The sequence below is a fragment of the Epinephelus lanceolatus genome, chromosome 14 (assembly GCF_041903045.1).
Source record: "Epinephelus lanceolatus isolate andai-2023 chromosome 14, ASM4190304v1, whole genome shotgun sequence".
NCBI classification, from domain to species: Eukaryota; Metazoa; Chordata; class Actinopteri; order Perciformes; family Serranidae; genus Epinephelus; species Epinephelus lanceolatus.
In genome coordinates this window covers 39,552,898-39,574,154 of record NC_135747.1, presented here as the reverse complement: position 1 = coordinate 39,574,154, position 21,257 = coordinate 39,552,898, and the positions used below count along the sequence as shown (strand labels likewise).

The 21,257-nt window shown below is 42.7% G+C and overlaps 1 protein-coding gene across 4 annotated transcripts in view; it reads left to right on the top strand.

Annotated features, from left to right (window-relative positions):
• lrch1 (leucine-rich repeats and calponin homology (CH) domain containing 1) overlaps window positions 1–21,257 on the top strand; it is a 109,029-nt gene that overhangs the window by 29,291 nt on the left and 58,481 nt on the right. For all 4 annotated transcript variants that reach the window (XM_078174711.1, XM_078174710.1, XM_078174709.1 and 1 more), the window contains exon 2: window positions 15,732–15,876. In XM_078174711.1, coding sequence (XP_078030837.1) covers window positions 15,732–15,876 — 145 coding nt within the window. The remainder of the gene's footprint in view (window positions 1–15,731; window positions 15,877–21,257) is intronic.

The window sequence follows — 21,257 nt, the reverse complement described above, 5'->3', positions numbered from 1 at the left end:
CTACTTTCCCTTCCAAGGAGGGAGGAAAGTGGGACGAGCGACAAGGCAGCAGGGGGACCAAACATTGTTCTCTGTTGTGTCACGAGTAAATTATTAGAAGACAAAACAAACACACTGATTGTTTTCTTTACGTTTGTTTTGTCCTGAAAGGCGAATTAAACCCCTGCGGCTGTGGCTGTGTCAGTACGCTCCTCTACACATGAGCCTGAGCTGTTCTCAGGGAGAGGCACAGTGAGTGGATGTGGGTGGATGTTCACTTGAACTACTCGCTCTGTGTTATGTAACAGTCAGATTGTGTCGGTTGTTCTGGAGAACAAAACATGGAGATTGGGAGAGAAATGGAGCGAGGGAAACGAGTGGAGGAGGGGGAGAAGGAGAAGAAGAGTGAAACATCCAAACTCATTCTGATTTACTTGTAAAAGTATCAGGCTGCTTTTACATTTATATTTTCTTACTGACAACAGATCCCATGAAAAGCCCCAAACCATTGTGTTTGTCTGTCTCTCAGTATGTTTCCAAGCCCATCACTTCCTACTGAAAACATAACTATAAATATAGATGTTGATATAGATAGACAAACCTATGGAATTCCACTGCAAATGCAAACTCCGCTGTTAGCAAAAAGCAGTGACGTAGATCGCTAATAATAGCAACAATAAATAAAAAGGTTAGTTCAGATTTTTTCGGACGTGGGTTTGTATGAAGTACGTATCCATAGTCAGTGTAATATTTTTACCTTGCCATCAGACAGCCCTTTTTAACGATAACTGTTAACGATATCTTATATCGCTGTCTTCTAAGCTACTACACCTTTGACAAGAACAGAATTATTATCTCACAAACACAAGAGTCGCTGGTCTCCCGCTGCCGCCATCGGTTAGTTTTCCGTACTACTGTGTGACTTTTCATCCAAACTAACATGGCGTCCACAGCAGTACGTCGCTTACCTTCTGTGCTGGTTAGGGGGTTAGAGGAGTTTAGATAATTGGAAGATCGATAACAATTCTCAAAGAAGGCTTGGCTCAGTCACAAAGATGCACATTAGGCGGGTCTTAGAAATCGTAGAAACCCAATTGGCTGTCGGTCTGGCCACACAACAGTCCCCAGTGGCCTTTCACGTCTACATATTACATGCTAGGTGTCGTCCTGCGTCTGCTGTTGGCGTTCCACGACGCCGGGACATCAACCAAAGCATGTGGTTAGGTTTAGGAAAAACATCATCGTTTGGCTCTACAGTCATACAGGAAGTGAACATGGGACTCCTGGGTGAAAGTCCGGGGTTTGTTGGACCCATCCACCTCCCCTCCCGCCAGCCATAAAGGGACTTTCAGTGTTTTATGTCATTACCGGCAGCGTTTAAACCTGACATGGTCCAGTGGCGTATCATACCACGACAGCAAACGTTTAAACACTCTAAACCATAGTTTTGTGCACTAATACTAAAATCTGCTGACTCAAACAAGGTTTATGCTTCTGCATACCTACGATGCAGAGATGCAACGTGCACCTCCAAAAAATTGTAACCACGCATGGAGGCAACGCAGACCCAACGCAGACCGCAAGAGCTATGATTGGTCCTTCAAACTACATAATTTCCAGCATTTCGCAAGGTTTCACTTCCTGCTGCAGTACCACAACACCAGCATTTTCAAAAATCGAGTCATTCAACAGGCGTACAGACCATCGGCGCAGTCGCCTCTCTCTTCGTCGTCATTGTAACATTTGTAATAAGAACATTTGTTGCTCAGTGTCGATCATTTTGAGCTCCACCAACAGTCTTTCTGTCTCGGTCGCCAAAAAACAAAACAAAAAAACAAACAAAAAACAAAAACGCAGTAATGGACCCACGCTGTAATGATTATGGCATGTTGATGTTAAGCATTAAACATTTAGCCTCCACCCAATGTCCATTCTCAAACATGGAAAACGTTAACATTAAAGGACTTTGCTGCACCCATTATTCTTCGTTTGTCGTACTTTGATTTGGGATCTTTTGGAAATTCAGGTCCCATGATGCTTTGGGTATGCAGACACACAGCTGTGGATTCTGTAAACTATGCTGTGAACTACAACTTGAGTGTGTATTTGTTTATATTTCTGTGGATAGTCTCCATATGAAGTGTGCAGAGTGATAGATCAGCAGCTCCTGTTGACAGTGTCCGGGTGGATGTGCAGATAACTCTCACTGGATCACTTTGTAAACGTGCTGATTCTCAGGCAAGATCTGGAATATGATTCTGTAATTTCTCATCTGATTTATGGAAGTTACTGAAGCGTTATGACTCTGAGAAGGAGTTTGGGTTTTGAGGCAGATTGCAGTGTTTGACTGCTGAGGGTCTGAAGGAGCTTATTTGTCTCCATGAGCTGTGTGTGTTCACTTTAACAGGAGGAAGTGTGTATGTTGGTGAAGAGGCAGAGGCATGATGTATTGGAGACTGACCTCTGTAGCGTTTGTTTTGACTTCTGTCTGTAAAGTTTCAGTGGAAGTCACAGTGGAGGCATGATCTACACACAAACTGTCCATATATAAAAATAGATCCATTATAAAAAGCAGAAATTATTTCCTGTGGCAGAAATGCAAAGTAGACCTGAGACCATTTTCTGAGGTCAAATAAAGCTCCTTCTGGTCGACGAGGAATGTTCCAGTAGCACAGGAAAACAATTTGGGGAGTGTGTGTGTGTGTATGTGTGTGTGTGTGTGTGTGTATGTGTGTGTCTCCCATAAACAGACCATTTAAAGCAAATCTTATGTGTTCTAATGTTTTTTTTGTGAATGTGTGTGTGTGTGTGTAGGAATGACTGGTCGTCCCACAGGAATTCTACATGACCTATTTCTATCGACCCATGTCCATCTGTCACAAGCTCACACACACACACACACACACACAGTGCATCTATGTTTAGATCTAGAAAAACACTTGGCCGATCTGCAAATATGCATTTTTTGCCCCAAGATAAACATGAAACACACACACACACACACACACATATACTATTACACACACATGCCCACACATTTGTGCAGCAGCTGATGCGTGCAGCATCACACACATGCATGTTTGCACATGTGACTCTGCATCCATGCAGAAAAGTCCTCAGCTCCTGTCATCCTCTCTTTCATCCTGTGTCATGGCTATCGTCGTGGATGGAGGCATTATATTTTTGGGTTGGTATAAAATAATGAAGTGATGACACATTATATCCAAAAGGTCAAAGGTCAACTTCACTGTGACATTATAATATTCTGTATAAAACACTTTCCTGGACATTATTCAGCGTCATATCTCAGGAACAGAAGGGGAGACATTTGGTCAGATACAAGTTGATTCACATAGTGACATACGTCTGTCAGTGTTTTTTGCGGTGACAATACTCGCCTCCACACCTGCAGATGCTCGACTAAATAGAGTTCAACCCTGACACTATTTTGTAACAGCTCCGTCCCTTCATCCTGTGCTGAGCTACTCCCAAGACAACTGTGATTGGTTGAGAGAAATACAAACAAGCCAGATCGTTTTTCTCTGATAGATAAACTGTGACACAGCGCTGTGGAGACACGTCTGCCCACGCGAGGCCAGTACCTCGGTATCATATCAGAGCTGATTGCTAACAGCAGCAGCTACTGAAACAAAGCAGATTATCATCATCATCATTATCATTTTCATCACCATCAGCACAAAACGAGTCTGAGGCATTGAGTTTTCCTCCCAGCAGCACCTTCAGCATCCTGGACTGACTCCACCCGTCTGAGAGCCGGCTGTTTCCTCTGTAGTCAGCAAGTGGTGAGGACACCGCCAAGAAAACCCCTTCCTCTGACACACACACGCACACACACACTCTGTCTACATCTGTGCTGTGGACCAAATGTCGAGTGAAAGTCGAGTGTGTTTTATAGTAACTGTTGAGTTCAAGTACCTGAATGTTTATTTCTTTGTGAAAACAAAAATTTCTTTGGCTTCTTATTCTCTCTGTTTTCTGTCTTGTTGTTACGTGTTCTCTTCTCTTAATCCATCACTTCCTCTCCTTACACATGTACGTACACTATAAATTATGTCGTGTGTAGTAGAGTGCGGCACGGGCTGCATATTTCTGTCCGAACCCGACCGAGCCTGAGAGAAAAGTACCTGAACCCATCCGAACCCGACAGTCATTCTGTTTTGTTATGGCGGCGATGTAACCCGGCGGAGGTTTGCGAGCTTGGCTAGAGGGTGTTGAAGTGTGCGCAGCCCAGTTCTGTGCTCTGGCCCGTCAGGAGAATCACAAACTGACCGAACTGCTACAGAACTACTGGCACTGCCGCAGACAGCTGACCCAGTCACACATGCAGCTACATACACAGTCCTCTGACTGCAAGAGCACTCAGAATCGTCTCTGAAGCTTCAGAGATGAACAGCAGAAACAGCCAATGTGTGTGTGTGTGTGTGTGTGTGTTATGTTCAGGTGTTGTCACGTAAATAACAGTCCCCAAGCAATATACAGGACAGACAATAGGATTTTATTTATTTTTACACTGCATTTTCACTGAAAGCTGACCAAATCCGACCCGAGCCCGAATACAATTTATACATTTTTGACCGAACCCAGCCCGACCCGTCGGGACCCGTTGGGCTCAGATCGGGTAGCCACACTCTAGTGTGTAGATTTGAGCTTATTTCATGATGATGATGATGATGATGATGATGATGAGGATAAGGTTTGACACTTCGTTTTTACAGTTTCTGTTTTGCGCTGGGGGTGAGACTCTGCTCAGTGTCAGCTGTCTGTGGTAGTGTTGCTCTTTTGGTTTGGTGCTATTTGTGTGTGTGTGTGTGTGTGTGTGTGTGTGTGTGTGTACTCTGGGTGTGTACTCTGGGTGTGTGTTGTAGCTGCATCCTCTGGTTGTGCAGGAAAAGGAGAGACTCCTCCCTGCAGCAGTACAGTAATGACAGGCTTCATTACACCACACACACACACACACACACACACACACACACACACACACACACATTCACAGTATATATTTATGTTAAAGATCTTCAGGCAAAACAACAAGGCAACCTGACTCTGCAGAATTCAGATGTGAACCATGAGGACCAGAAACATCTTCAGCCAATCAGAGCTCCACTAACATGAGACTCAGCAGCCAGAGTTTGGGCGTTTTCACACCTGTAGTTCGGTTCATTTGGTCGCACCAGGGGGAAGATGTGAAACATTATTGCATTCTGCTTTTGCTTTGGTTCCTGTTCACACTGACTTTGCGCAAACACACAAACAAGAGTAAACATGAAGTTCTACTGACTGACAGGAAGCTCGTTGATTGAACAGTGTTGCCGATTGTCACCCTGCATCATCACGACCCATGAGGGGAAATCACATTCTGGTGGCTGACAGACGTTTATGCAGCGGCACTTTAATGCTGCTGAAGTGTTTCTATTTCTGTTCTTTGGTTTCACAAAGAGCTCACAGAGAAATAACTGACTGTAAGCATTATTAGGAGGCTGTTATCAGACTGAGAGTCAGTCACATGTTCTGAATAACGACTAACGTAGAGACGGGATGAGAAGAAGGCGTCTTTTACAGTAATGATTTGGGGCTTCATACTGTGGGATCACTGTCACACACTTTGTAATGGACTTAATAAACAGTCAGAGAAAATGGAGTCGGATACAGCGACGGCAGTTTAGGTCCTGATTACACACACAGTGTTTTAGCAGCTGGAGGCGGCTTTCTGTAATTGTTTTAAATGAGAATGAGGCTTTTTGCTCGTGGTTTTTATGTTGTGACGCGCCTTGTGTTTCTGCGCTCTGTTGAAAAGACTTGACAGAAAACACGGCACTATGGTTCCTTAAAAAGTAATTGAAAAGTTTGGACATTTTGTTCACAAGATTTGTTGGAACCCTGACAATCATACGTTTAAGATAGTGTACCATAATACCTTGATACTGCTCAAAAGCTGACACAGTAAACCACATAAGCGGTATAAGAACTCACAGAACAGCGAGCAGGAAGACTGTAGAATGACAGATATGCAGGACAGACTGTGTTCTATGCAAACAATCATAACTCCTTCTGGATGCAGTGACAGCACGCTGCTGAAGTGAACCGTTAGTTTGTTTCCTTAGGGTTTTACGACAGGAAGTGGTGGGGTGAGGTGGTAAACCGCTGAGATCCTGATGTGTCTCGTCTCATGATCAGTTTAGCTGAATGATGACGGCCTCAACAATGACCACACCCACTGTAACGGGAGCGGTTTGAACTCTTGAATTGACCCTTTGGATGGTTTAGTTTCAAACACTGATGAAATTAAAAGTCACTTCAGCTGACTTGTAATGTCTCCCTCCCTCCGTCCTCGTCCTGCTGTCGTGTAGTCGGATGACAGAGCTCTGTGTTAATGAGTAGGCAGGAAACATTCTTGTGTCTCAGCTGCTCAGCCTCCACATTCCTGCTCTGAGTCCGAGTGTTTGTACAGAACAAGTCTTTGTAGCTCACATCCCTGCTCACATGTTGCCTCGGTGCACTGCAACACACACAGTGAACTTTCGTGATACCTGCTGCCATGGAAACGTCTAAACGGGCAGTGTGTAATTGGATCTGGATCAACAGATCGTACTCGTATTGTTTGATTCAGTGTCACAGAGGTCAGGAGGTGAACAAGAGCATAATGTCGAGGAAATGAAACTTCAGGACAAAAGTGTCACCACCTCAACATACAACACCACAGATACTGCACTGTGTGTTTTTAATGATCACCTGCTCCGTTTGTTCTGGACAGGAAGAGACCTCTGTGGAGAATTCAGCTCCTGGTAAAAACCTCCTGAACAATGAACACTGAAGGAACTCTAGCCCGCAGATATTTCAGCTGGTTGCAGTCTGCAATCCTCGCTGGTAGATGCAACAAAATCCCCCAAAATCTGACACACTGGACCTACCTGCATGGTAGTTTTGTCGGGTCCATGTCATTGGTCCGACAGCCCATTGGTCCGACGTCCCGTTGTTCGGATATGTGATTATACTAGGCTGTACTGTATTTGTGTACCATAGAGGATCAGCAAACGCAACAAAAGTAGGCTACTGGTCGAGATACAAGTGTCATAGAGAGAAGAGAATGAAACACCATAACCTCCTGTTATTAACTCTGGGGTCCGGGTTGTGTGGGGAGCTCTCCGCGATGCTGAACGGCTCCTGGCGGGCGTATTTCTGCCTTGATGGTGCGCCGCGACCGGCTCTGGGTCAGCTGGGAAAGGCTTGAGGCAAAGCAGGCTCACAGCTTATGAGTTTTCCACTTTCTTTTTCATTTTAACCCACACCATGATCTTTTCCTGACCCTTACCAAGTAGTTTTTGTGCCTAAACCTAACCAGACCTTAACCACAGAGCATCATAATGATTTCGGAACAACGGGACTTCGGAACAATGGGTTTAACATGGTCGGAACAATGGGATGTCGGACCAATGGGTAGTCAGACCAATGGGCAGACCCCGTTTTGTCAAGCTAAGTGTGTCCAGTGTTGGTTGATTTTTCGGCAGAGCGGGTTTAGCGTTAGCTTGGTTGTCAGCAGCTAACCCTACCTCTGGATAGTGGAGTGTGAGGTGAGCCCTAATGTTCGTAGTATTTTATTCTCATATAACACTGTTTGCAAATCATGTGTCATATCCAAGTCCTGCTTTCCTTTTGTGTTACAAAATCTAAAATAAGTCCAGACATTTGACTTAAACGCCGACGGCGCATTTCTGGTTTCTTTTTCTAGTGCCTCCATTTTTGTTTTGGTCTCATCCAGCGGCATTTGTTCCTGCTAAACGTCGCTGACCTCATCAGGAAAAAAAAACCTCAGCACCATCTAGTGGACCGAAAAAGCAACTGATTTTATTATTCTGATATCAACAGTTGTATTAAAATGTGTGTTTGCAAAAATTAATAATGTATATAATAAAAGATTGATACTTGGCGTCCGTGTATGGATACAATATCGGCATGCAAAATATTACGATACTATGCCGTATTTTTTACCAATGGATGCACAAACAACTACGCTTACAAGTGGATTAATTTGATAGTGAAGAAAACCTGAAAAAAGTTAAGTTGCAGTTATATTTCTCATTTCTGATTTATGGACGTTTATTTACGATGAACATCAGAGATAATGATTTCTTTTGAAAGTGTACTTGAACAAATAGCTTTTCTACCTTGATCTCCTCCATGAGCTGTGTGTCACAGCTGCTGCTTCAACTGTTAACTGTGTTGACAAGCTGTCAAATAAGCATTCACACTACAATAACTAACTTCCTGTTGTTTCTAGAACATGCACCTGTCCTCTTCATCTCAACATACTGTGTATTTGCCCCACATCTTGGGGAGGTTTGTGCATCTATACATTTACAGCAGACTTCAGATTTGCATCTGAAATTATGCTGAGTAGAGTTTAGGATAAGAAAACCTCCCCCAGCATTCTTCTTCTCTTTTCCTCTTCTTGAGGTTAAAGTTTGCACATTGAAAACAATGCACTGACCCACCTCATGACCTCGATGAGATCACTTCCTGTCCCTTAAGAGTGGGACGGTGTTGCTATTAACACAGGAAGGGTGCCGTGCTCAGTTGCCTCAGTTCTAAGGAAATCTGATGGACAAACTGTTGTTTTGTTTTGTCATTGACCACTGGCAGCGAGGTCTGAGGGTGAAGACTGTCCAAAGTGCTTTACGTACACTTAAAAGAAACAAAATGTGATCATATATACAAGAGCCTGAAACATTAGATCAACATTAGAAGGCAGCAGGGAACGATAGAGCTGTAAGCCACAGAAGACATGTGGCAGAAAACACGAAAAATGATGGACAGAGCTTTGATGAATTTGACGACAGCTTACGTTTATGTTGAGACATTAACTCGTAGTTTGTTTCACGTTGTCATTGCAATAAAATATCACATTTGGGACAGCTTAGCCGAGCGATAACCTAAGAGTCTACTAAATCAAAATGTGCATATAGCTAAAGCAAAGCTGGTTGCAACAAGCAGCAACTATTTCCCTGCTGCAGAAATAAAAACACCACCTATATCCAGAGGCATATTCGCTGTCAGTGAGTAGTATATGACCGGCTGCACCCTCCTGATCTTTACGATAATGTGGATATTATAAATCGTAATAACATTTACCTTGAGGAGGAATTTGCTGTAAAAATGCTTAAAACGTTATGATGGATCTTTTGCTGATGCTGCTTTGGGCACGCTGCTGAAGAATCTTAATGTCAAGCTCTAAATATTTGTCTCAAACATAAAATGCTTTTTCTTAAAAGGTTTAGAGACTCTGCTTTGCTCCACATCCTCGGCGCACTAATGTGGTCCGACACAGTACAGTTACAATGTGTGTACGGCAGTCCTTGTTGTAAACATGAAGGCCGACTGTTTGCACCCCTGTACGCTGCAGCAGCTCAGGATAAATGCTCATTCATGGTCGTCTTTATCAGCGGCTGTCGATCAGGAACAACACTGAGGAGGCTGAAACCTTGAGACGCCGCTCGCTGCCAGCTTCAGTTGTTTATCTCTGCTGCTGCTGCTGCAAGTCCAAACAAGTTAACTGGAGGGAATCTGGCCTTAAACTCCCACACTTACTCAGCTTATATCCTCTGACTCATGTCAGAGCTCAGATGCATTATGGAAGAATCTCGCAGGTTAGAGGAGCTGATTGGTTGATGGTTTAAATCCCTGGAGACTGGGAATACTGGTTGGGTAGTGTGGACAGGAAATTATTTGATTCCATTTGCAGGAGCTATTGTTGTGTTTTCTTGATTCTAAATTTGACTCTGTATGGTCTGATCGTAGTGTATATGAGAACCTAAGAAATGACATTTAGCCTACTGCTTGCCGTACACCTGTTTCAGCTGGCACTAAGGATAGCCACTGATAGCCAGCGGGGAAAACAAAAGTGCTGTCCTCTTCCTGTTTTGGTTGTGAAATTGTTGATGCACTTTCATTGTGCAGTAAATTGAGCCTTCATTTTTCTGGGAGGTCGTATCTTGTTGTGCAGTCAACTTCATAATAAAAAGTCAAAGCAAAAACTGTCTATCCATGTCTGTTAAACGTGAGTCAGACCTTCAGCCTCTGTCACAGCCGTGTCTCATGTTAAAGTCTGCTGGTGTTTAGTTAGAGATGAAGAACTGAAGCAGACGTTTGCGCTCACATGAAAACATCAACATGAAACACAACAGTCACATCACAATGACTAGTTTTGTGCAGTTGCAAAAGGTCAGTCATAACGGACTCTAAACAATATGTTCAACACGGCTGCCAGAACTGGTCCATTCATTCACACTCAAATGTTTGGCTGTGTGTGTGTGTGTGTGTGTGTGTGTGTGTGTGTGTGTGTTTGTGTGTGTGTGTGCGTGTATGTGTTTTTGTACCCTCAGGGAACTGATGCTCACTTCCTGCTCAGTTCTTAGACCACCTCTTGTGTCTCTTCCTCACTGATTGATAGAATTTCTTTCCTTTAAGTTAGAAAGTGGAAACCAGCTGAAATACACAAAGTAACCAGGTTCTTTTAAATCTGTATCGACCAATTTGGGGTGTACGTCACTGTAGTTGCGTACACATTGCGGTGGCAGAAAAATAAGTGGAGAGAAATTGAACCCAGAATATCGTTGTGAGGAAACTGTTTGAAGCTTTACAGAGATGCCAATGGTTGCAAGCCATTAAACCAACGGACTGGACTGATGACATAATCCAGAATCCTTTTGTCCTCTTTGGCTGAAATTGATCTGACTCAGGGGTGCTGGCTCTCCGTCTCTTCTTCACATCTCACATACTCATTGTGTCTGTCCTTCCCATCCTGACGTACAGCTCAACCTTTAACCTCTGACGATCAGCCTACATTAGAGCATGAATTTGATGTAAACTAAAAATCTCGCAGCAGTAGTTGTATTTACATTGTTCTAACAGACATTAAACAATGAAAAGTCAATATGAAGCCAGCCATGCTAGTGCAGTCAGTTATAGTTGTTTGACTTGTGTATAATAGCCCATGTCTTGTATTGCGTTGTTTTATGTCCTTGCTGCTGGCTAGGCCGTACATATCTCTGTAATTTATAAAAATCTTATGACATATTTCAGTATTAAATGTCCTGGACATGACCACAAAATACCAAATTGTATGCGTGAAGAGATTTGTATGCCTTGAGTTTCTCTTTCTGTGTCTGTGTATATACTTGCTGCAGCACTACGCAGCCAAAACGCACAATACTGGTGGTGTCCACTTGGGGCAGACAACAGAAATATAACCCGGAAATCGGGTGTGCATGCCGGGTGTTGTAAACAAACATGGAAGCCCTTGATATGCTTGATGAGGTAGAAGAACTATATCACTATGTAACGTCGTAGAAACATCATAGAGATGCGGGTAGTTCCGCACCAGGTCTGTCAGCCTCTCTTCCAAAGTTTCCACCATTGCTCAGTCGAATGCAGATCACGCATGGCAGCCATGATGCGGTCACGTTCGCGTTGTTTGCAGCAAGTATATTACTGGCCTAAGACAACCTGTCTTCTGCTGGCAAAGCCTTAAAGTTATCAGAGGAGACGTCCAGGTAATCCTTACTTATGAGTTGCAAGTTTCAAAACGTTAAAATAATCGTAGAAGGCATCTGGATGATCCTTGTTCCTGTTATTACATGTTGGTGCTTACACTGACACCACTACTGCAGAGGTGTCTCTTTCTGCCACTACTTTGATCCCACCTGCAGTAATCAGACGTCTCCCGAACCCTGCGGCTTGACCTTATTTTGCAAGTATGGCTCACTTATTTTCAGCAGTATCATTGGCCGATATCTGTGCTGCTTAATAAGGTCAGTAGTGGTTGCTGATAATGACCCAACAGATCATATTAGTGCAGCCCTAATAATATTAACAGACAGTTTTGATGTGGCATCCCAAGATACGTGATGTTTTAGTCATAAAAACAAGCTTGCAAATACAAATATATCTTTGGTAAGCTGAAACGATCATATTGGACACACAGATGTATCAGTCAGGCATGGTCTGTAGTAGTAGTGGTCGTAAACTGTGTGTGTGTGTCACGGGTTGTGTGTCCTCAGGCCTGTATCTTCACTTGTGTCACCTCACATGACATCATGCGTAGACGCATTCAAACGTAACCTGACAGATGTGTGTCTGATGTGTTTTCAAAGCATCTCCCTTCTTCTGTTTGTGTGTGTGTGTGTGTGTGTGTGTGTGTGTGTGTGTCCCACATGGTGCAGTATGAGTGTTTTTATTAAGGTCACTGCAGCAAAAACAACGTTATGATTTCCACTGTATTATTTTAGAGGTTAAAGATATGTGATGGTGTCGGTCACTCACACACACACACACACACACACACACATTCTGCCAGTAACAGCAGTGTGTGTGTGTTTGTGTGTGCGCATGTGTGTGCAGCCGGTAGTTGAGTCAGACTGCTGCTGTTTGCTCGGAGGATGAAAGCGGCTCTGACTAACTCTTTGTTTCTCAGCCACGTTGTTTTAAATAGCACTTCCTGTGACTGCGTGACCCATGATGCAACGCTGCCTGCGCTGTGATCGAATATCCACGTTCCTCTGTCTAATGACAGGATCACTGCCGCAGTTTGTAAAGTCAGGTTTGTTTGAAGCTCACAGTCTGGCTGAGCAGCAACATCACTAACCACCAGCTTCTTAAATGTGACACTGAGCTGCTTCTCTGTTTTATGTCACAGGAAACGGGATGTTTGGAGTTTCGGGCTGTTGGTCAAATAAAAGAAACCAGTTCACCCATCACCATGGGCTCTCTGGACTTGTTACGGTCATGACACATTAATTAATCAATAATATGATGAGTATTTGTTAGTGGTTGCATTGCATGGTTGATTTAAGGCAAATATGTGGGTTTTTTTTATACAGTTTCAATGTTTCAATTCATCTCCACATGTCCAAACTAGAACTTTGATTCACCGCCTGGACCTGATCAGGCCCAATTCAACCCGTCACACTCGGACAGGCTTGAATCGGGTTGGGTTTGCAACAGTTTCCTCACAGCAAGAGGGTTCCTGGTTCAAACCAAAGTTTGCATGTTCTCCCTGTGTCAGAGTGGGTTTTCTCCATAGGTGTGAATGTGAGTGTGTGTCTCTTTGTGTCAGCCTTGCAATACTGCGATAACCCCGTCTCTCGCCTAATGCCCCCCCTCGACCCGACCCCCAACAGGATAAGCAGTTACAGAACATGAATGAATGTGTCGCCATCGACCCATCCTGAATGTATGTCAGAGATCATGTCACAAATATCTGTCACTGGGCTAAAAGACTTAAGTTAACTTTAGCTTTTAATATTTTGACATTCGCAAAAAAAATGTTTTCACAGTACAGATTTGGGTTTTTAAATCAGGCTTGGCCTCAAAACTGCTGCAGTGGCTCTGGCTTGGGTCAGGCTTGAACAGAATCTATGGAGGTTCACGCAGGGTTAGGCATTATTTTTTGGGCCCAATCATAGCTCTAGATGTTTTTAGTGTAGCTCAGCACAATGATGGCAGCAACTTGGCGAAACTGTTAGCCTAGCTCTATTTAAAAAAAAAAAAAAAAGAAAAATCCACCTCACAGCAACTCCAGAGCTGATTTACTTTATAATAGTAGGTTTTAAGGAAATGAGGCAGACTTATATGAGGAGATGCAGCTCAGTGTAACAAACACATTAGAGGGAAGTTCTGACTGTGTGATGTACAGTTTATCAGTGTCTCGGTCACTGACCGTTTTTTTTTTTTTTTTTACAACAATGACCGGAAAATCTGAAGGCCGTCTGTCATTTTGACCAGTTGCAATTACCACCCCTGCCCACTTGGCGGCGGAGTGCACAGTCAGTGGTTTAAGTGGCTGCTGTTTTCACATTGCAGAGAAAAAGTCATTCATCTGCTTCATGTAGCCAAACGCCCTGGACACACCGGACGCGGAACTGAAGCGCAGCGCCCAACAGCAGAGGGAGTTTTCAGTCAGCGCCCATGTTAACCTATCTGACTGTCCACACAGGCCGCTGAGCAGAGCGGAGCGCCCGTGGAGGCAGCACTTCAGTTCGGCGTCTGGTCTATTTTTCACGCGAGCCGCAAGTGCTTCTGTCAAGCTGGATCAAGCGGATCGTACCAAACAGGAAGTCAGACACAGAAAAGAAAAGAGAATCCGGCCAATTTTCAAAATAAAATAACAACAGCACACACTGAGGAACGTGAGGAGAAAATACCGTGTTCATAATTCAAAATAACACAACAGTGCATAACCGAACACATTTTTCAATACCATAATCACTTCATTACAATTTTAATTTTGTGTCACCGAGCCTACAGGCATAACTACATAACGCCCTGGACACACCGGACGCGTTAGTGACGCATTAGTGCCGTCCGGTGTGTCCAGGGCGAAGCCTAATGGCACGGGTGTGTGGATGTCTGTTCATCTTTTCATTCATGTCCTTATTAATGCACACTTTATAACTTGCTTGTTGGATTTATTAAAAATGAACGAATGAAAACTAAATGTCTTTGAATATCTTTATTATCATTTAAAAACGAAAATTAAAATGACCGATAAAAATAGATTATGACCAGATTTTTATGACCCTGTCGGTCAAAATGACCGGCGATGAAAGAAGTCTAGCGCAACGCCTGGTGTCCACATTTAAATTGTGCTGATTCTATAGATTCTCTGTGCTTCTGGGCGGAAAGCATCCATGTTTAAGAATTTGTAGCTTCTTTCCAGCAACATCCATGTAACATAGCATCTAAAGAGAGTCTAAAGACTCTGGTCAGACATGGATGAAAACTGTGACTGCAATTTGACTGGTTTGCGGAGGCTTACAACAGTAATGCGGTATTTCTGTTTCTCTTTTGGTGGCTAGGGTAACAGTTTCCCCCTGCTTCCAGTCTTTGTGCTAAGCTAGGCTGTGGAAGTGGGCAGAGTTGAAACATATATCTCATCTTAATAACAAATAAAAGGTGAACCACTTTTTAAAGGTGATATGTGAATTAAAACAGAGGGAGAAAATAGGAATGTGGCTATTTTTTGAGAAAACTGTAGTGTTGATTGGCAGCAGTGTGATCTGTTTCTGCAGGAAGTGACTCCACAAAACATTTGATTACAGATACTCAACAGAAAGAGGATTCATGCGAGTCGTGGCTGTTGTATTATTTGTTGTTCAGGCTTTGAACCTGAACTCTGAATCCAGCAGAACGTCTCCAGGGTTGTTGCCTGCAGAGGAAATGAACTTTTGGTGTGTTCTCGCTCCGTTAACAAAACAAATGTGTTTTCAAGAGTTCGGCCTCACCAGAACAATGTGCAGTAATTGGCCTGACATTTCTCGGCCTTATTTGGCCGCTGCTGATAACTGAAGTTGATATTGTTGTTGCTGAGCTACGGCAGGATGTGATGTCACCAATCCTGGCCTTGAGCAGCTGACCTCTTCCCGCTGACAAATACTGACTTCCCTGAGTTTGACGACAGTCGTATCTCAGATTTTGCTTCACTGTTGAAATGTGAGGGCTTAATGCAGAGCACAAGATTCATGTTCTTTAATTAAAACCTCAAATAAAATGACAGGCAGTAAATATGGTGCACTGTAGGGCTGTCACTTAATTTAAGTCAGACTTTTGTTTCATTGTGGGAAAAAATGAAATATTCAGATGGTAATGATCAGTTTTAATTCAAAATGTACATGTAACTCAAGCAGACATGTCTGTATTTGTAGTATCATTTATTGAATTACGTCCTCTTCTCTCTGCAGACCTCTCAAAGAACAGACTGGCCGACGTCCCCACAGAAGTCTGCCACCTGGTCGCCTTGGAGACACTAAACCTGTATCACAACTGCATCAGGACCATCCCAGACAGCATCATCGGCCTGCAGTCACTCACCTCCTTAAATCTCAGGTACTCATTCACACACACTGAGGTGGTTGTCTTCACTGTGTCCTTACTGTACCAGGGAGAACATGAGGATCTTGAGAGGGTGTTGCATTCTGGGTATGATGCAGCAGCATCTTGATAGCCCAATGCTGATATTAACTATTTAAAGTTAATTAAAGATATTTTGAGTATGATTGTAATTCTTAATTTAGGCTGAAAGCAGACGTACTGCTGCTGCATCATGACTGTTCACCTGCATGCTTTCATTTCCAGAGAGCTCCTGAAGCACTGACTTTACTGCTGTCGCTCTCATACAATATTAACATAAACTCACTGTAAACTCAGTTTCATAAATTGAAGTTAAAACATTCACAGTGTTAATTCAACACAGACTGGAAAAGATCCAGTTAAGAGACGTTTCAGATTCACACCGAACAAAAAATACAACAAATCTCAGTCCTGCATTAAATGACATTATCAAAATAAAAGAATAATTCTGTTTTATTACAACCGGTTTTTATTTTTTTAATTTTATTAGCTTGTTATTGTTGTGACAATTAATCAATATATTTATTTTTAAATCCCAGTATGGCCAAGTGCGATATCTAAATGTCAGGAGCTGTATTTTTTGATAAAGGTTAAATGTGTCACAGCATGTTATTATAAATGAAGCACTGTGGTGCTACAGAGACGCTCCAGCCTGCAAATCATATTCCAGACATAAGGGAGCATACTTGTCTGGTACCGACAGCAGCAAAAGTCCCATCATCATCTCTGTTATATTTCTTTTCATTGAAAATTAAATGCAGAAATTACCATTCCTGCTAAAATCGCCACCCATAAGTCAGTTGCAGTATCTGTTAAAATAATCGCAGTAAGTTGTTTTTTTTCCAGATAGTGCAGCGCACTAGGGCTACATCATCCAAATGGCATGTTGTACATGTTGTTATAACTGTGCGTGTGTGTGTGTCTGCAGCATCACACTGAATCAGAGTGATGAAGCAAAAATAAAAACAGTGTCGTTGTCCTTTATTGTGAGCAGACTGTGTATTGTGTGTCGGCTTACAGTCTCAGCGCTCCCGCTGTGTGAGTCACTGCAGGTGCGAGTGTGTGTTTTGGTGTGTGTGTGGTGGCATAGATGCTGCAGGGTGAACTGCAGAGCTTGCCAAGTGTCAACACACACACAGTGTTCAGTGGACTGTTGGTTAACCCAGAAAACTTTCACACACACACACACACACACACACACACACACAGTGTAGCGCTCTCTGTCAGGTAGTGTTTAAAGGTCGAGGTGTTCCTGCTGTCTCCACACTGTCGTCACTGTGAGACTCTCTGCTCCTGATGTGTGACTCTGATCTCTATTTAAAAACATTAATGTCACCTCTTAGTTTGTCAATTTGATACAAGCTTTTAGACAGTTTAGGTTTTTGGTTTTTGTCTGTATGTACATTTTCAGTTTGGATCCTAGGTATTGTTTTTTAAAGGAGACCCCAGGTCTGTTTGTTTGAGAAGAAGAGACCTCTGTGGATAATTAGGTTCACAGTAAAAACCTCCCAAATGTCTGGATCAGATAAAGGTGAGCACACATTAACTTATGAGAGAAAAGGGAGCCACTGGTCTTTGAGATACCAGTGCAGTGATTTGTAATGTGAAAGGGTTTTATTCAGTGCTTTTACCAGCCTGGTCCGGTTGTTTTGGAGAGGAAGAGGCCTCAGGGGATAATTCAGCTCCCAGTTAAAACCTCCTGAACAATGAGCACTGAAGGGATTCTAACCAGGAGAAGTTTCAGCTGGTTGCAGTCTGCACTTAATCCTAACCCCACCAAATCCCCCGAAATACTGACTTTCCTCAACCATCATGTTTTTATTACCAGTGAACTGGATCTTTTTTCCTCTTCGCTGCTCAGCTCAGTTCTCCTCTTCACACACACACACACACACACACACACACACACACACACACACACACGTACACAGTTTTCTGTCATGGTGTTATCACTGAGTTAATTAGTAATTTAATGAATAATCGATTTGATCAGGTTTTTAAATGCTGATCTGGTGGAAAAAAATCAACCACAGTGCATGAACACATGACCACAGATGTGTGTGTGTGTGTGTGTGTGTGTATGTGCTTGTGTGCTGCGCGTCTGCATGCATGTGTGTGATGTCTAATATTCATAAACACTCTGGACAGAAAGGTCTTTATATTTCGCCACCGAAAGAAAGGCGAACACACACGCACACACACACACTCACACACACACACACACACACACACACACACACAGTCTGTCCTGTTACAACAGGAAGGACGCTCCGTCTTCCTCTCCAGGAATCATGCAGCGTTATTTTTAGTGTCTCTAAAGTCAAACAGCTCCGTGTCACATCTGAAACAGAGAAGTTTCATCCGTGACTTTATCTTGAATGAACTGTTTATAAGTTTCATCAGTGTCAGAGGCTGTTAGAGGTGTGAATATAAGAAGATAATGTTGATACGTGATGTAGAGATGTAAAGCCTCAGCTGGCTTTACTGATAATTTGCACATGTTAGCATGCTAACACGCTAAATTAGCATGATGAACATGGTGAACTTTGTACCTGCGAAACATCAGCATGTATCAGAACTTTGTGTGCTGACGTTTAACTCAAACCACAGCTGTGCCTCAGTGCAGACACACTGAGCTGCTGGAGACGCTTAGTGTTGTTTTTCTCCATTGTCTCCCGAAAAAGTGTGTGTGTGTGTGTGTGTGTGTGTGTGTGTGTGTGAACAGCTGGGTAAAGTCACTTATATGTTTCCTGAAAGTTATTTTCAGAGCTGAGTCAGAGGGGGTTTCACAGTCCTGTGGTGAATATGCGTGTGTCTCTGTACAGGACATCCACATGTGTGTGTGTGTGTGTGTGTGTGTGTGTGTGTGTTTCTATTTTACTGGTCGGACATTAAAGACGCTGTTTCGTTTGCTTTTCTCAGTGAGATTTATTTGCCAAAAGTGCTTTACGGGCAAAAGTGGGGGGAAATTAAAAATTAAAAACGGACATTATGTCAGCCGAGAGGATGTGCTAGACGTAGCTGAGTAATATTATATCAAATTATTATCAAGCATTTGCATGAAACTGTTACTGAGTCAGTGGTTTGCTTAAAGAGAGTAAACTACAACAGGCGTTCAGACTGACAGAGGAGGATACATCTCAGCAGCCAATCAGAGAGCCTCCAAAGGAGACATCACAAAACCCTTTGTTGTTATTATTGTCATCATTTCTGCATTCTTGAACGTGTCAGATGTTTTACACCATCCCCTGACAATCGCAGGTTGAAGCTGAGACTTGACTCGAGGCAGAATTGTGAGGCTCACGGAGGAAGCAGCGGATAAGAGGTGTTTATATGTAGTTAGAGGATGAGTCAGCAGGAAAAAGGTTAACTTTAGTTTAGCCCCCTGGATGAAGACACTTCACAAACTCAGATCAAATACAGTAGAAGTAGAATACCGTAAAAGTCCTGCATATGTGCAGCATTAGTACTGAACGTAATACATGGTTACACAGTCTAGTAAACATGAAATCTACTGCCTTACTGTCGGAGCTGCCTTTGAAATATCAGCAAAACATTTGGCCTAAAAACAGTCATCCTGAGCTGATCAGCAGGATCAAGTCTGATCAGCCTTTTTTATATAACAGCCATAAAAACCCATTCAGTCACACTCCTTTGTTTGCTCGGGTATGATAGCTGCCAGGTGAGTTCGTTAGAGCTTATTGTCGTCTGACGTTGGGGCCACACAGCCCACATCAGCAGCTGGCTGCAGCTCATCTAGAGATTTGGAGTCTTGGCTGTTTTCTCCACATGATGTGCACAGATCACAGTAAAACTAGACAGTGAAAATGGTCTGTTGAAAGTCACATTGATGTCGTCACACCAGCACCTTTCACAGCTGATGTCTGCGTCTGTACAGTGTGTCTCAGGCATGAAAATAAATTTATTTTTAGCTTTACAGTTCTTGTTTGTGTTGCAGTGTGAAGCCCTCCGATGTGTCTGTGGACAGAGTCACTTTATTTGTTAACACAAGGCTTTTATTGTGAAATATTGATGGACATTATTGTGGAGCTACATTTGTTTTTTATTATTCAGAGTAGGTTTTGCAATCAAAAAAAAGATTTGAGAGCAAAAGTATCAATATTGCAAGTAAAAAATGATTGAGTAAACAATGCAAATCCAGAAGTTTTGTTTGTGAGTCTGTTTTTTTTTTCGTTTGCAAGTCAAAAAGTTTTGCGAGTAAAAAGTTGAACCTGGTGGGCGGGGCCTAAACTGAAAGCTGTAAGACACGTCTCTATTGGCCAGTCTCGATCAGAACGACAGCTTGCAAAGCAACATGGGAGTTCTGTAGTTCACGGGGAAGTCAGTGCGGGAGCTGTGGCGAAAATCAATGAGCAGGTACGTTTATAAACAACTAATAGCGGTAAGAATGTTTTATTTCAGGGTGTCCGCGGGGTCTTAAAAAGTATTAAAAGTTGATAAATCAAATGTCGGAAAATGAAGGCCATTAAAAAGTATTAAAAAGTCTTAATCGCGATTTTATGAAGTATTAAATTTTCTTGGCATTCAAGCTTTGACAAAAAGTATCCATGAATGTATAATTTATTTTCCTACTCGCGACTATTACAAACAACGATGTGTAGGTAGACACATTCGGACTGCCATCGGGTGTGTGGGGGGGTGCTGAGCGAAAAAAAAAGTCCAAAAAAGTTAATAACTTACAATTTATGGCGAAAGGGTAGTTTCTTGCAACTCTAGAATTAAGATAAAAATATTCACAAACGAAAAAGCACTTCTGGTTGCTGATAAGTAGTGTTTAACTTTTGATTTAACACTAAAAATTAAAACCCTCGGCACACACTGCAGCGCAAGCAGACAGATGCGCGACTCAGAGCAGCATGTGTCACTGACACCAGACTCAGAGCGCAGTGGACTGGTGGAAAATGTCACCATCAGCATATTATCTTACATCAATAAAATCCATTTTATCATTATTTTGAGTCACATTGTTGAAAGAATTTAGTCGTCTGTGTTCAAGCAGGATAATAGGTCTCCATTCATTGCACGTCTGGCTTTCTATTTCCTTGTTGGAGATGTTTTCTTTTTTAATTACATGATAGCTATTCTCCCTTAACTCACCAGTAAAGAATACCTTTGTCCATTTCAGATAACCCGTGGCAATAATAATATCCCTGTTTACAGATTTACTGTGAAACCTTTTTAGGAAATTCATGCAACAGTCAGACCAGATGACTTATTTACTCGGCCTAATGGGGCCGGCCTTTATTTGTCAGCCAACCAAAACCAATCAGTTAAAAACACAAACTGGAACTGGAACATGAAATCTTACATGCCTAACAGACATTGCTTCTCGTTCT